We start from the raw sequence: 13879 nt of genomic DNA on the forward strand, positions 1-13879 counted from the left end.
ATTTATTGACTTCTATTCCACCTTAACCTTTCAGTTCTAGGTGGATTACAATAAGAGGTATCTAAACATTTCCAGGAAATTACATTTCAAAGCTTATTATTAAACAAACAAAAAAAAAAAATGCAAGGGTGGTGCTTTCCAACCAATGATTAAATCTTTATTTCATAAGAAGAGGCAAAGCTTATTATTAGACAGACCTTGGATTAGCATTATAAGACATATGTCCTAATAACATCAAATTTGATTTCTTTCTGGAATATTCTATAATCCGATATGACACCTAAGATTCTGACATAGTGCAGAACAAGATCGGCAAAAGCAACAAAACAGGAAGACCCGATGGGTCTGTTAGGCTCAACACATGTGGACTATCATATTTATATATGCTTTTATTGTGAAGTTTGACAAGTAAATCATGAATCAGAACATCTTCATCCAGTCTTTTTTGTTCTCATAACAAGCCACTCAAAAATTAATGGAAAACCAAAATATATATATAGAAAAACTGTGATCTCCAATACCACAATCGGAATAGAAAATAAAAGAGAGTAACAATTATCTTAGGTGGAGGAAAAGACCTCAAGAGTTCAGTGAAACAGATGTTGGACTGAGTATTTTCTACCTTTTGCAGTTAAGTGAACTTCTACTGTTTGGGTAACAATCAGTTTTTGGGGGGTTGTTCCTTTTTTGTATTTAAGGACTTTCAAAATATTGCTATTTATATAAAAGATAAAAAGTATAAAAGTTCCTTAAAAATACATATTTAGAAAATTAGTTTAAAGGGAGTTTTCTTTTTTTCCAAATCTTTATTCATTTTAAAAACCAACATCAAGTGCAACATATTATCAAACAATTTACAAAATAAAGCGGCACTTAATTCAATCAATTGATATCATAAGAACATATCCCATCCCCCCCCCCACCCTTTCATACAGTATAAAGACAATCGAGAGTAATACTAATGACCAAGATAAGCAAATTACAATTGAAAAATAAATTAAGTACATATTCTCCCACCCACCCACCCACTCTTCCTGGATGTGTATAATCAGTGGGGAGTTTAAAGGGAGTGTTCAATATGAATAAGGGGGAGGTTTTTCTAACCAATGATGGCTCCATGTATGTGATCAGTTCATGAATGCTATTTGGCTTCGCAGTTCTGTTTCACTGAGCTCTTGAGGTCTTTTCCTCCACCTAAGATAATTGTTACTCTCTTTTATTTTCTATTCTTATTGTGATATTGGAGCTCACAGTTTTTCTATATAGTTTTTCTGGTTTTCCACTTAAGATTCTGATGACATCTGTAACTAGTTTTACTGCTTGAAATGCCTTCTAACTTTTTTTAGCCTTTTGTAAGAAAAGGGATTGATGTTTCTTGGAGCCTTTTTGCTTCTTTCAGTGTGTCTATTGTTCAGGTAAATTGGGGCCTAGCCCTCTAGTACTTTAAACAATAGGTAATAGAATTTGAATACGATTCGGCCTTTCACTGGGAGCCAGTAAGTTTTTAGGTAGGCTGGTGTTATATGGTCATATTGGTTAATGGAAATGATTAATTTTAGTGCTGTATTTTGTATAGTTTACAACTGTTTTATCATTGATGCCAGACATGATAGGTACAAGATGTCACAATAATCCGTCATTCCCAAGATTAACGATTGTACTGGGAGACAAAATTATGGTTCTTCAAAAAATTTGCATATGTGTCTTAAGTTGTGCATTCATATGAAGGACTTTCAGATGGCATTGTTGATCTGTAATTGAAGAGAGCCACGTCTAATACTTTTAGTGCGGGTTCTAGTGGGTAAGTTAAGGAGTTAATTTTTATGCTGGTTGCTATAGGTTGTTTATTAATAGGAGCCGCATTTATTTTCTGTGTTTAGTTTTAGTTTATGGTCCTTCATCCAAGATTCTGTTGTTTTAAAGATACCTTATTTTTTGCTGTATAAGACGCACTTTTTAAATTCCCAAAAAGGGAGTGAAAATAAGGCAGCTCACCCGATACCTTTTTTTGAAATCCGTTGGAGCTTTCCCTGCTCCTGCCTGTCTCCCTCACCCAAATAGCTGTTCATATGTTCGGGCAGAGCGGCGCAGAAGGCAGGTGTGTGCTGTTCACGCTAGACGCTAACACCTCCATTGAGCTGGCGTTAGTTTTTGGTGCATAGCATGGGGTTAGCATGCGCGGCAATGTAGCACGTGTTAAAAACACTAGCGCACCTTAGTAAAAGGAGCCCTAAATGTTCCCATGTATCTTGCACCTACTATTTGTGTGGATGGAAGGAAGGGATAGAAAATATGCTTTTGAAAATCACAAATATGAGCAGTGTTTTCTTTCCCTGGCCTAAGCTCTCCCCACCCCCTTGGGAGCACCTGTTCTTAAAAATGCATGTGCTTTGCAAACTTGCATGTAGTTAAGACAGAAGGAGAATTTTATGGCAGGCCAGTTTACCTGGGTAGATTACCATTTATTCATGCAAATTAATTTATTGGGATTTATTAACAGTCTTTATGAACAAATTCACCCAAGATGGTATATAGCAGATACAGTTTAACATAAAGCTGACAATTTTGTTAACAGCATAACAATAATAAAATGACCAAGTGTAAGTTTCAAGTTTATTTAAGCTTGATATACTGCTTTAATTGCCATAGCAATAAACATAAGTGATATAAACTTGGAAATGATTTTGAAAATTATCCTCCAAATGCCCAGCATCATAAATCATTGTTCTTCATTGCGAGGTCTGCAAGCTAATGGCAGCCGCGGGGACCTCTTGTGCAGCTTGCAGCTCCCCCTGGGGTCCAAAGCCCCCCTTCACCTCAAAAACTACAAGGAGGGCACTGGCACGGCAGCGATTCTTCAGCACTGCCAGTGGCCTCCTCTGCACTGTTCTTCTGCTGCAATTCACCCCCTTTTGAAGCAACTTCCTGTTTCTGCTTGAGTGGACCGCAGCAAAGGAACCATGCGGAGGAGGCCACAGGCAGCGCTAGAGAATTGTTGCTGTGCCGGCAACCTTGTAGTTTTTGTGTTAAAGGGGGGCTTTGGAACCGGGTAGAGAGAACATTTGGTGGAATGAGGGGTGGGGAGGGAGGAAAAAGGGAGAGATGCTGAATGGGAGGGACAGAGAGGAGAGGAACTGGAGGCATATGGATGGAGAGGAGGGAGGGGAAAGGAGATGGTGCAAATAGATGGATGGAGGGGAGGGGGAGGAAAGGAGATGATGCACATGGATGGTTTGCATGCAGGGAAGGAAATAGAAACATAGAAACATGATGGCAGATAAAGGCCAAAATAGCCCATCTAGTCTGCCCATCCACAGTAACCATTATCTCTTTCTCTCTCTGCGAGATCCCACGTGCCTATCCCAGGCCCTCTTGAATTCAAACACAATCTCCGTTTCCACTACCTCTTCCGGGAGACTGCTCCACACATCTACCACCCTTTCTGTAAAAAAGTATTTCCTCAGATTACTCCGGAGCCTATCACCTCTTAACTTCATCCTATGCTCTCTCATTGCAGAGTTTCCTTTCAAATAAAAGAGACTCAACTCATGCACATTCATATTACGTAGGTATTTAAACATCTCTTATCATATCTCCCCTCTCCCACCTTTCCTCCAAAGTATAGAGATTGAGAACTTTAAGTCTGTCCCCATACGCTTTATCACGAAGGCCACACACCATTTTAGTAGCCTTCCTCTGGACTGACTCCATCCTTTTTATATCTTTTTGAAGGTGCAGCCTCCAGAATTGTATACAATATTCTAAATGAGGTCTCACCAGAGTCTTATACAGAGACATCAAAACCTCCTTTTTCCTACTAACCATACCTCTCCCTATGCAAGAGATGGTGCCTAAGGATAGAGGGAAGTGGGAGAGAACAGAGGAAAGAGATGGTGCACATGGATAGACATGTGGGGAAGAAAAGAGTGGGAAGAGATGGTGCATATGGATGGAGGGGAAGGGAACAGATGGAAAATTTGATAGATATGAGATGGAAGTAGAAAAATGGAAGAAAATTGAATATGAAAATCAGTGCCAATGATGGATGTAGTGCAAAAAGTGAAGAAGAGGAAAGAAACAGCAAATATATAAGGAGGCCTTAGAAACAGAGTTAAGAGCACAGAGGGAACAAAATGATCAGAAAAATAAAATTGCAATATAACAAAGGTAGGAAAATGATTTTATTTTCAATTTAGTTATTGAAATATGTTAATTTTGAAGATTTATATCCGTTTGTATATTTTGGACTGTGTGCATAGTCTGGCATATTAGGGTTTTGTTTGAGTACAACAGTACTTTTGGGGCTCCTTCTATGAAGGTGCGCTAGCGTTTTTAGCGCACACACAAGATTAGCGCGCGCTAGCCAAAAAACCTAGCCTGCTTAAAAGGAGGTGGTAGCAGCTAGTGCGCGTGGCATTTTAGCACGCGCCAAGCGCACACTAAAACCGCTAGCGCACCTTTGTAAAAGGAGCCCTTAGTTTGTGGGTTTGTATTTGAAAAGGATTTTTTTTTTTTTTTTTTTTCTGTTTTCTGCATGTGTGACTGAGGCCAGGCGTTCTGGTGGGGATGGAAGTCCAGAAACTTTGGTTGGTGCTGTGGCCCCAAGTAGGAAAACATTTGTTGGCTCTCCTCCAGCTTTTTTGGACTTGAAACTGTCCCAACTTAAAATTTAGTGAAGACCACTGTCATAAAGGATATGAACATGATCATGTTTAGGGTTATCATATTTATTCAAGAAAAAAAAATAAGAACATGAGGCCCTGCCCCCACACAAACCTCTTCTCCTTCAGTGAGCTCAAGGCCACATCTGGAGGGTCTCAAAGCACGCGTGGATGTGATGTGATGACATCACATGCAAGCACACATGCGTTGGTGCCCTCCAGATGTGGCCCCGAGCTCCTAAACCCAAACAAACTGCCTGGACAGTCCTCTAAGAGGAGGACTTGTCCAGGTAAATCCGGACATATGGTAACCATAATCATGTTCAGCCAGTGGCAGTCAAGGGTTGTTTGTTTTTTGTTTTTTTTAAACGTTAGACCTATATTTTCAGTGTTGGGCAGAGCTGGTGTGAGATATGTTGGGGCCCAAGACAGAAATTAAGGAGGGAGCCCCCAAATCCTCTCCTTCCTGGCCCCCTTGATTTCTCCACCCACTAAATGCCCTCCCATCCAGCATCTCTCCCATTCTCCTCCTTCTTTCTGCCCCTCCTCTCTACCCCCAGGACCAGCACATGCCCTCCCATTCAGCACAGTGGCATAGCTATAGCTGGACCCAGGTAGGCCCAGACCCACTCATTCTTGGCTTAGGCCCTTCCAGCAATGTCCCCACACTGTCCTCTGCTCCCCTCAACTCTGTGGCCTCCCGGCATCTGCCCTCCTATTCTGAACCCCATTCCTCCCTGGTGTTTAAATTGTAAGCTCATTTAGGCAGGGACTGTCTTCTTTGTGACTCTGTGCAGCACTGCATATGTCTGGTAGTGCTCTAGAAATAATAGAAGTATTAGTAGTATACCTTACAGGCATCCCTGGCACCAGCAGTAATTCATTTTTGCTGCTGGCACCAGCCCTCCAGGCTTTTCTCTGCCATGTCTCACCGGAGAGGAAAGCCTGGAATTGACATTAGTGAGAATGGGACATGGCAGAGGGAAGCCTGGAGAGCCGGCACCAGCCTCAAAAATGAATCGCTGGTGGCACTAAGGATGCCTGTAAGGTATACAAGGGAGGGACGGGGTTTGAAGATAGGAGGGCAGATGTCAGGAGTCCACAGAGTTCAGAGATCTAGCTAGGTACTTGTGAACTGGGTTGGCCACTGTTGGAAACAGGATACTGGGCTTGATGGACCATTAGTCTGTCCCAATATGGCAAGTCTTATGTTTTTATGAGAGGAGGAGAGATGCTGAATGTGGGGGTAGGTGTAAAAACCTGTATTTTTGTTTCATATCTCTGGGGAGGGGGGATAGGGCCCATCCACAATACTGGGCCTGGCTGCACCACTGATCCAGCATCCCTCCCTTGAGCTGGGATGTCCTTCCCTTCTCCCCACCTGGTTTTGAAGCCCTCCTTACCTTTTAAATTGCAAAGGGGTCACCAGCACAGCAGCAGTTTTCTAATGCAGCACTGTTCCTCTGCCATGGTCCTCCCCCCTCTGATGCAACTTCCTGTTTCTGATTAGGCAGACTGTGGCATGCGAACAGTGCTGAGGAATCTGCGAGTAGTGCTAGAAAATTGCTGTACTTGAAAAGGTAAGGAGGGCTTTAGAACCGGGTGGGAGAAGAGAAGGACATCCCAGTCCACAGAGACCCACAAGGGCCCCCTTGAGTGTGGGGCCCAAGGCAGCTGCCCTGTTTGGCCTCACCAATGCTGGCCCTAGTGATATGTCCAGAAAGGTTAGGTCTCCTATTTAAGCAATCCAATTTGCTCAGATGATAATTAAAAGCACTAGTATTGAATATCGGTGATACCCGGATAACTGCTGGCTCTACCTTTGCCACACCAGGTGGGCTTTACAGTCTATGACCCAGAAATACCAAAGAAGAGACAAGTTAATTTAATCGTGTATTTTTAAATGGTATAACTAATGGGCAGACTGGATGGACCGTTCAGGTTTTTATCTGCCATCATTTACTATGTTATTGTATTACTATATATATGTAACCAATGAAGTAAAATGGAATAAGTCTGTTGATTTCAAACACAACAGCAGCAAATTTTCATAGTGTAATTAAACTGGGGGAGGGGTTGAAGGAAGCAGTGAATGATATCATATTCTAGCCAAGGTTCATCTGAGATAGGCTTATGATAATATGGCAGATAAATAGCTCGAATGTTCATTTTGAATTGCAGGAAATCTGCCTTTTGACGAATAAAAGAAGGCCTGCTTCAGTTGTGTGTAATTCAGAGGTGGAACTACTGGTGATATACAAAGAGGTACTGCTGATTCAATGGGTATATTCTACTGATGTTTTTACCATAAAGTGAAGGATTTGTTACCAGGGCAGAAGAGTAGACTAATGGTTACAGCAACAGACTGGAACCAGAAGGTACATTGCCTTGGATCGGTTGCTCTGGCAACCTCACAGCACTTATGGCCTGCCTTGGAAATTATCATGCTTGTAGTGGTCTCCATAAGCCATTCACAGCAGAAAAAGAGAGAGGAGAGAGATGATTTGTTATCAGCAGCCTTTTAATGGCAAAAACCATTCCCAAAGTGCAGAAATCCCTGTAATTTCTCTGAAATTAAAGAACAATTGTGCGATATATGTTCCCAATCTGACTGGAAATGATGTTGTGACCAAGATCTCTTGAAAGCAACCAAAAATCTATTCTCATGAACACCTTATGAATTGAAGACTAACGTACAAACGATAAGGAAGTTCTTCTTCACCCAGAGAGTGGTAGAAAACTGGAACGCTCTTCCAGAATCTGTCATAAGGGAAAACACCCTTCAGAGAGTCAAGACAAAGTTAGACAAGTTCCTGCTGAACAGGAACGTGCGCTGGTAGGGCTAGTCTCAGTTAGGGCGCTGGTCTTTGACCAGAGGTCCACCGCGTGAGCGGACTGCTGGGCATGATGGACCGCTAGTTTGACCCAGCAGCGGCAATTTTTATGTTCTTATGAATCTCTCTCAAGATATCCACCAGCCACAAATCCTTATTATGAGCTATAATTTCCTTGGTAACAGCAGTCAGTTTAAATGTTTCCTGTGATCTACCTATTGGTGCTACTATACTACTTAACCTTTTCCTATCGTGTGTCCCGAGTGACGGGACATTCCAAAAATGTCGTTGCCATCGTATGTCCCATACTAATAAAGAGCCAGGAACACAAAATATTTGAATTTACAGACTTATGACTAATAGCCGTAAGCTAAAATAATTACGATTGGAACCAGCATAACATAAAATGTATTACGATAGGAAAAGGTTAAGTCTGCCCCTCAACTAGATTTCACTGTTTGCAGTTAAACTTCAAAGTGAACCAGTTAATGTAGTGTATCTAGATTTTCAGAAAGCTGTTGACAAAAGTTCCTCATGAGAGGTTCCTGAGAAATTTAGAGTCATGGGATAGGAGGCAGTGTTCAGTTGTGGCTTAGGAATTGGTTATTGGATAAAAAACAGAAAGTAGGGTTAAATGGCCATTTTTCTCAATGGAGGAGGGTAAATAATGGGAATAACCTGAATCACAGTTGCCAGATGCTAGGGTCCACCTTAGGAATCAGCACTCAGGAAAAAGATCTGGGTATCATTCTAGACAATACACTGACACCTTCCGCTCAATGTGCAACGACAACCAAAAAAGCAAACAAGATGCTGTGAATTATTGGAAAAAGGATAGTAAACAAGACTTAAGAATGCTATGTCTTTGTATCACTCCATGGTGGAATCTCACTTTGAGTATTGTGTTCAATTCTGGTCGCCTTATCTCTAAAAAGATATAGCGGAACTAGAAAAGATTCAAAGATCGACCAAAATGATAAAGGGGATGGGGCTCCTCTTGTACACTTCTCCCTCCATATTCACGGGGGATGCGGGCATAACATAGCCGTGAATACCGAATAACTTTTTGCACGTTATTCGCGGTTTTTCACTAAAATAGACCTGAAAAAAATAATAAACCGTGAATAACCCAACCTGTGATTTGCTCCTTACAACGCTAGGAGTAGCGATTTCCTCCAGGAACCACCGGGAGCAGCGATTTCCAATGTGAAACGCTGGGTTCAGTGATGAAAATTAGGGGGCGGAGTCAGCAGCTGAAAAATCGCGAATAAGTGAATTCAGATATGGAGGGAGAAGTGTATGAGGAAAGTCTGAAGAGGTTGGGACTCTTCAGCTTGGAAAAGAGACGGCTGAGAGGAGATATGATTGAAGTCTACAGAATCCCGAGTGCACATCCCCCTTCCCCCGTACCTTTTTTAATTTCCCAGGCATGAGCAACATCGCAAACTTGCTGCCCACGTCGTGTCGCCTCTCTCCGACGTCACATCTGGGCCCCGCGCCTAGGAAGTGATGTTGGAGGGATAGCCGACACGCCATGAGCAGCAAGTTCGTGATGTTGCTCGTGCTTGGAACATTAAAAAGGTACAGGGGAAGGGAAGAGGGGTGCACACTTGGCAGGGGGGGGGTAAGGAAGGAGGGGTCAGAGAAGAGGGCAGGGGAGAGGCACCACCACTCCGAGCGCCACTCACCCTCTCTATGCCATTGACAGTGAAGCATTATTTGGGGCCCCACAGTTTGCTAATGTTATTGCTTCCCTTTCCAGTGACCCTGAAACAATTAGAAACCTTCCTTCTGAGTCAGAGATCACTGACATAAGAAAAAAAAGAATAGTTTCGAGAAATTAATATTGCTATGTAAAAAAGGAATAAATGTATCTACCCACTTTCAATCTAGAATATTGTGCTGTTTTTAGATTCACCTCCACCACCAGAACTTGTTCCTTATGAATGTCATTTAATACTCTTCCTTTTAAATCAGGTGGTTTAGCTCATTTACACTGCAAGAAATGAATTTGGTACACATGATTGGTGTTTAAAATTCCCATGTAATCTGTTGAAGTAAACTTCCCTGTCAAAATCATCTGCCCATGACATAGCCCAGGGGTAGGGAACTCCTGTCCTTGAGAGCCATATTCCAGTCGGGTTTTCAGGATTTCCCCAATGAATATGCATGAGATCTATTTGCATGCACTGCTTTCAATGCATATTCATTGGGGAAATCCTGAAAACCCGACTGGAATACGGCTCTCGAGGACCGGAGTTCCCTACCCCTGACATAGCCTTTTCAAATAGCATTTTACCCTGGCCCTCCAATATCTTAGAAGCAGAGCCTCTCCAAATGCACAGTTGACTAAATAAAAAGTTCACTTTACACTCCCTTCCAAATAAAGTAGTACAACGATTGTCCCACCACGAGACTGCAGTTGTCAGCCTTCTAATGCATTGTCCACCAAGTCTGTAGTGCTGTTTTCTGTGCCAGTAAGTGCCCAAAAGCTTGAAATCAAAATTCTTCAGATTCAAGATGTTTTTAAACAGTTGCTACTATGCAAGTTCAGCCAGTCTGAGTATGTTTAATTCACATAAATCCTTTTTACGCCATCTTTTTGACTTGACAGCACCGAAGCCTACTTTTTTTTTTTTTAACGGGGGTTGTCCTGTTAGTAAAATACCACGTCCTACCGTCTGCCAGAAATCCATATTTGGCTGGTGGCGAGGGACATGTTTCAAATATCCACATTTTAAGTATTTAAGATTAGCAAGCTAGAGGCTAATCTGATGATAGTGACAGAGTTCCACAGGGTTTCTGAGAACTTATGAAGACAGACGAATAGAATAAAAAAAAAAAACCAAAAAAAAATAAACCAAGCAATCTCCCTATTAGACTCATTCAGAGGGATAGGAGTAGCACTGGGTTAAAGAAACATGAAATGCAGATTTTATATTTTACTACCTGATCACCCGGCGTTGCCCGGATATAAATTCCCTTCAGGAACATTCACTTGAGGAATAACATCACACATATTTTCAGTTTCGGCTTCACCACACCACACCACAGCGGCACTTCCTTATATACTGTTGACTGTGACATCATTCTGACTGTGTGACATCAGTCCCCAAGCTTCACACCATTGGTCAAAGCAATATCTGTCTTTTTCGATGAGTCTTTACATGTCATCCCCTTCCCACCCCCACAGTATTTTTTTCCCAGATAGCATTTGATATGTATACCAAGTTTGGTTGAAATCTGTCCATGCGTTTCGGAGTTATGCTGGAACATACATACATACATCCGATTTTATATATATATATATAGCTGATGCCCCGGCGTTGCACGGGTATTTAATTATAGCAATAACACTGTAAATGGATTCAAATAAAGATACTTTATAGTGGTGAATGAAATTAATTTTTTACAGCTTAATAAAAAGTACAATATTCAAATTATAATGTGAAATATTTGACAAAATGAATACAATACAACTAACGCAAAACGTGATTATAAACAACATTTTTAGTTTCACCTCCAGGAGCAAGAACATATAAATTCTTGGGTGAACCCACCCTTGAGCAAGCAACATAGAGTTGTGGGCCGTGAGACCCCCAGAACATATCACCCCAGGTAGTGAGGGATCTGCATACCAAGTTTCGTTCAAATCGGTCAAGCCGTTTTTGAATTACTGTGAGAATGGCAGCTTTTTACATTTTTTCCATTGACATGAATGGGTGAAATCTGATTTTCTGTTTGTAGCTCCGCCCACGTGTGCAGGTGGGCTGCGAGACCCCCAGAACATATCACCCCAGGTAGTGAGGGATCTGCATACCAAGTTTCGTTCAAATCGGTCAAGCCGTTTTTGAATTACTGTGAGAATGGCATCTTTTTACATTTTTTCCATTGACATGAATGGGTGAAATCTGATTTTCTGTTTGTAGCTCCGCCCATGTGTGCAGGTGGGCCGCGAGACCCCCAGAACATATCACCCCAGGTAGTGAGGGATCTGCATACCAAGTTTCGTTCAAATCGGTCAAGCCGTTTTTGAATTACTGTGAGAATGGCAGCTTTTTACATTTTTTCCATTGACATGAATGGGTGAAATCTGATTATATGTTTGTAGCTCCGCCCATGTGTGCAGGTGGGCCGCGAGACCCCCAGAACATAGCACCCCAGGTAGTGAGGGATCTGCATACCAAGTTTTGTTCAAATCGGTCAAGCCGTTTTTGAATTACTGTGAGAATGGCAGCTTTTTACATTTTTTCCATTGACATGAATGGGTGAAATCTGAGTTTCTGTTTGTAGCTCCGCCCACATGTGCAGGTGGGCCGCGAGACCCCCAGAACATATCACCCCAGGTAGTGAGGGATCTGCATACCAAGTTTCGTTCAAATCGGTCAAGCCGTTTTTGAATTACTGTGAGAATGGCAGCTTATTACACTTTTTTCCATTGACATGAATGGGTGAAATCTGAGTTTCTGTTTGTAGCTCCGCCCACGTGTGCAGGTGGTCCGCGAGACCCCCAGAACATATCACCCCAGGTAGTGAGGGATCTGCATACCAAGTTTCGTTCAAATCGGTCAAGCCGTTTTTGAATTACTGTGAGAATGGCAGCTTTTTACATTTTTTCCATTGACATGAATGGTTAAAATCTGATTTTATGTTTGTAGCTCCGCCCACGTGTGCAGGAGGGCCGCAAGACCCCCAGAACATATCACCCCAGATAGTAAGGGATCTGCATACCAAGTTTCGTTCAAATCGGTCAAGCCGTTTTTGCGTGATCGCGGCACATACACACACACATACACACATACATACCTCCGATTTTATATATATATAGATTAGGGGGGGGTTCTGTGGGGTTATGAATAAAGCTCTTAATTTGCCCCCTAAATATTAAGCTTGTGATTGCGCTGGCTTGGACGATTTTGGACACTGCTCTACCCTCGGATGAGGGGCAGAGACAGCATAACTAGCTTATTGCTTTGTTTATTTAATTATTTTCAATTTGGGTCAGCCCGGGAATGTTTCATTTCTGGGTGTATGATTATGACAGCTGGTGCATTAGGGGCTGTGAGACTGAGGGCTTCCCATTCACCTAAAAACATTTGTAGGTTGCCTCGTTGGGCTGTCTCTTCCCCTCACCCCCTTTCTTGGGTTAGGGGAGACTTGTTCTCCCAAATATTAAGCAACACGGGCTGATGCTTTCAATGTCATTGATTTAATTTCATTTATAAGCATATGACAGTAGGGAGTCTACAGATGTTGATCCAGCACCCAAAAAAGCATTTCACACATCAAATTAGAAACGCAAAGCTAATGCAACTCATGTGTTCCACCTGCCAAAAGTATTTTGCTGTTGCCAAAAATGAGCACTTACGATGTGAAGAAAGCTGCTCTCTTGCTCCAAAATATTAATATTTCATGCATGCTGAAAATTTATAAAGTAGACTGTCATGGTAGTATTTTTGTATTTGCAGTTAGAATCCCCTTGGGAGCGATATCCCAGCTCTGAGTGCCAGTTCTATCACATTTGATAACGTGATGGCAACTAATGTATACAATCATAATGGCAGTTGCAGTCCAGGTTGTCTTGTAACTGCTTTCAGGCTAAGGAGATGTGTTTTGGAAAGGTTAGATGCCATTTACACGTACAAGGGGCGTTCAATAATTTATCTACCTGAGTATGAAAGAAAGTAGCAAGCGTGGTGTGACGTGTGTCAAGGTCACTTATGCACAGTTGCGGCTCAGTGCGAGGCTAACGTTCCAAGAGACAGGATCTCAGGAGAGTCTTAGGGCTCCTTTTACAAAGGTGTGCTAGCGTTTTTAGCGCACGCACCGGATTAGTGTGCGCTACCTGAAAAACTACCGCCTGCTTAAGAGGAGCTAGCGCGCACGGCATTTTAGCATGCGCTATTCCGCGTGTTAAGGCCCTAACGCACCTTCGTAAAAGGAGCCCTTTGTGCGAACAGGGCAGGATTAATTTTTCGAGGGCCCCTAGGCACCCAAGTACACTTGGCCCCCTGCCCCCCCCGCCCCACCCCACCATGCGCCCAGGCGGAAACAGGAAGCTGCGTCAGAGGGAAGCTTCGGGCAAGCAGCACCGCTTGCACAATTACAGTTACCCGCATTGCTTGCTTGTCTTACTTTCTGTCGATTGGGGTGGGGCATTCGTTGCCAATCGGGGGTGGGGGGTGGGCCCGCATTGCCGATCGATGCTGGAGGGGCCCATCGCCATTTGGAAAAAATAATGTTGATGCCCTCCTTCATCGGGCCCCCCTGACCATTTCGGGCCCTAGGCACGTGTCTACTTGGCCTATTGGTTAATCGTGCCCTGTGTGCGAATCGAGTAAGAAATTGCTAGATTTGGAGCACCATTCAGTGATGACATTTCTC

At 42.7% G+C, this 13879-nt stretch overlaps 1 protein-coding gene across 4 annotated transcripts in view; it reads left to right on the top strand.

Annotated features, from left to right (window-relative positions):
• The window catches only part of LOC117360706, a 205139-nt gene that overhangs the window by 55787 nt on the left and 135473 nt on the right, over positions 1 to 13879 (top strand). For all 4 annotated transcript variants that reach the window (XM_033944957.1, XM_033944948.1, XM_033944971.1 and 1 more), the window contains one exon: positions 6843 to 6926. In XM_033944957.1, coding sequence (XP_033800848.1) covers positions 6843 to 6926 — 84 coding nt within the window. The remainder of the gene's footprint in view (positions 1 to 6842; positions 6927 to 13879) is intronic.

This window comes from Geotrypetes seraphini, chromosome 1, assembly GCF_902459505.1.
Source record: "Geotrypetes seraphini chromosome 1, aGeoSer1.1, whole genome shotgun sequence".
Classification (NCBI taxonomy): domain Eukaryota; kingdom Metazoa; phylum Chordata; class Amphibia; order Gymnophiona; family Dermophiidae; genus Geotrypetes; species Geotrypetes seraphini.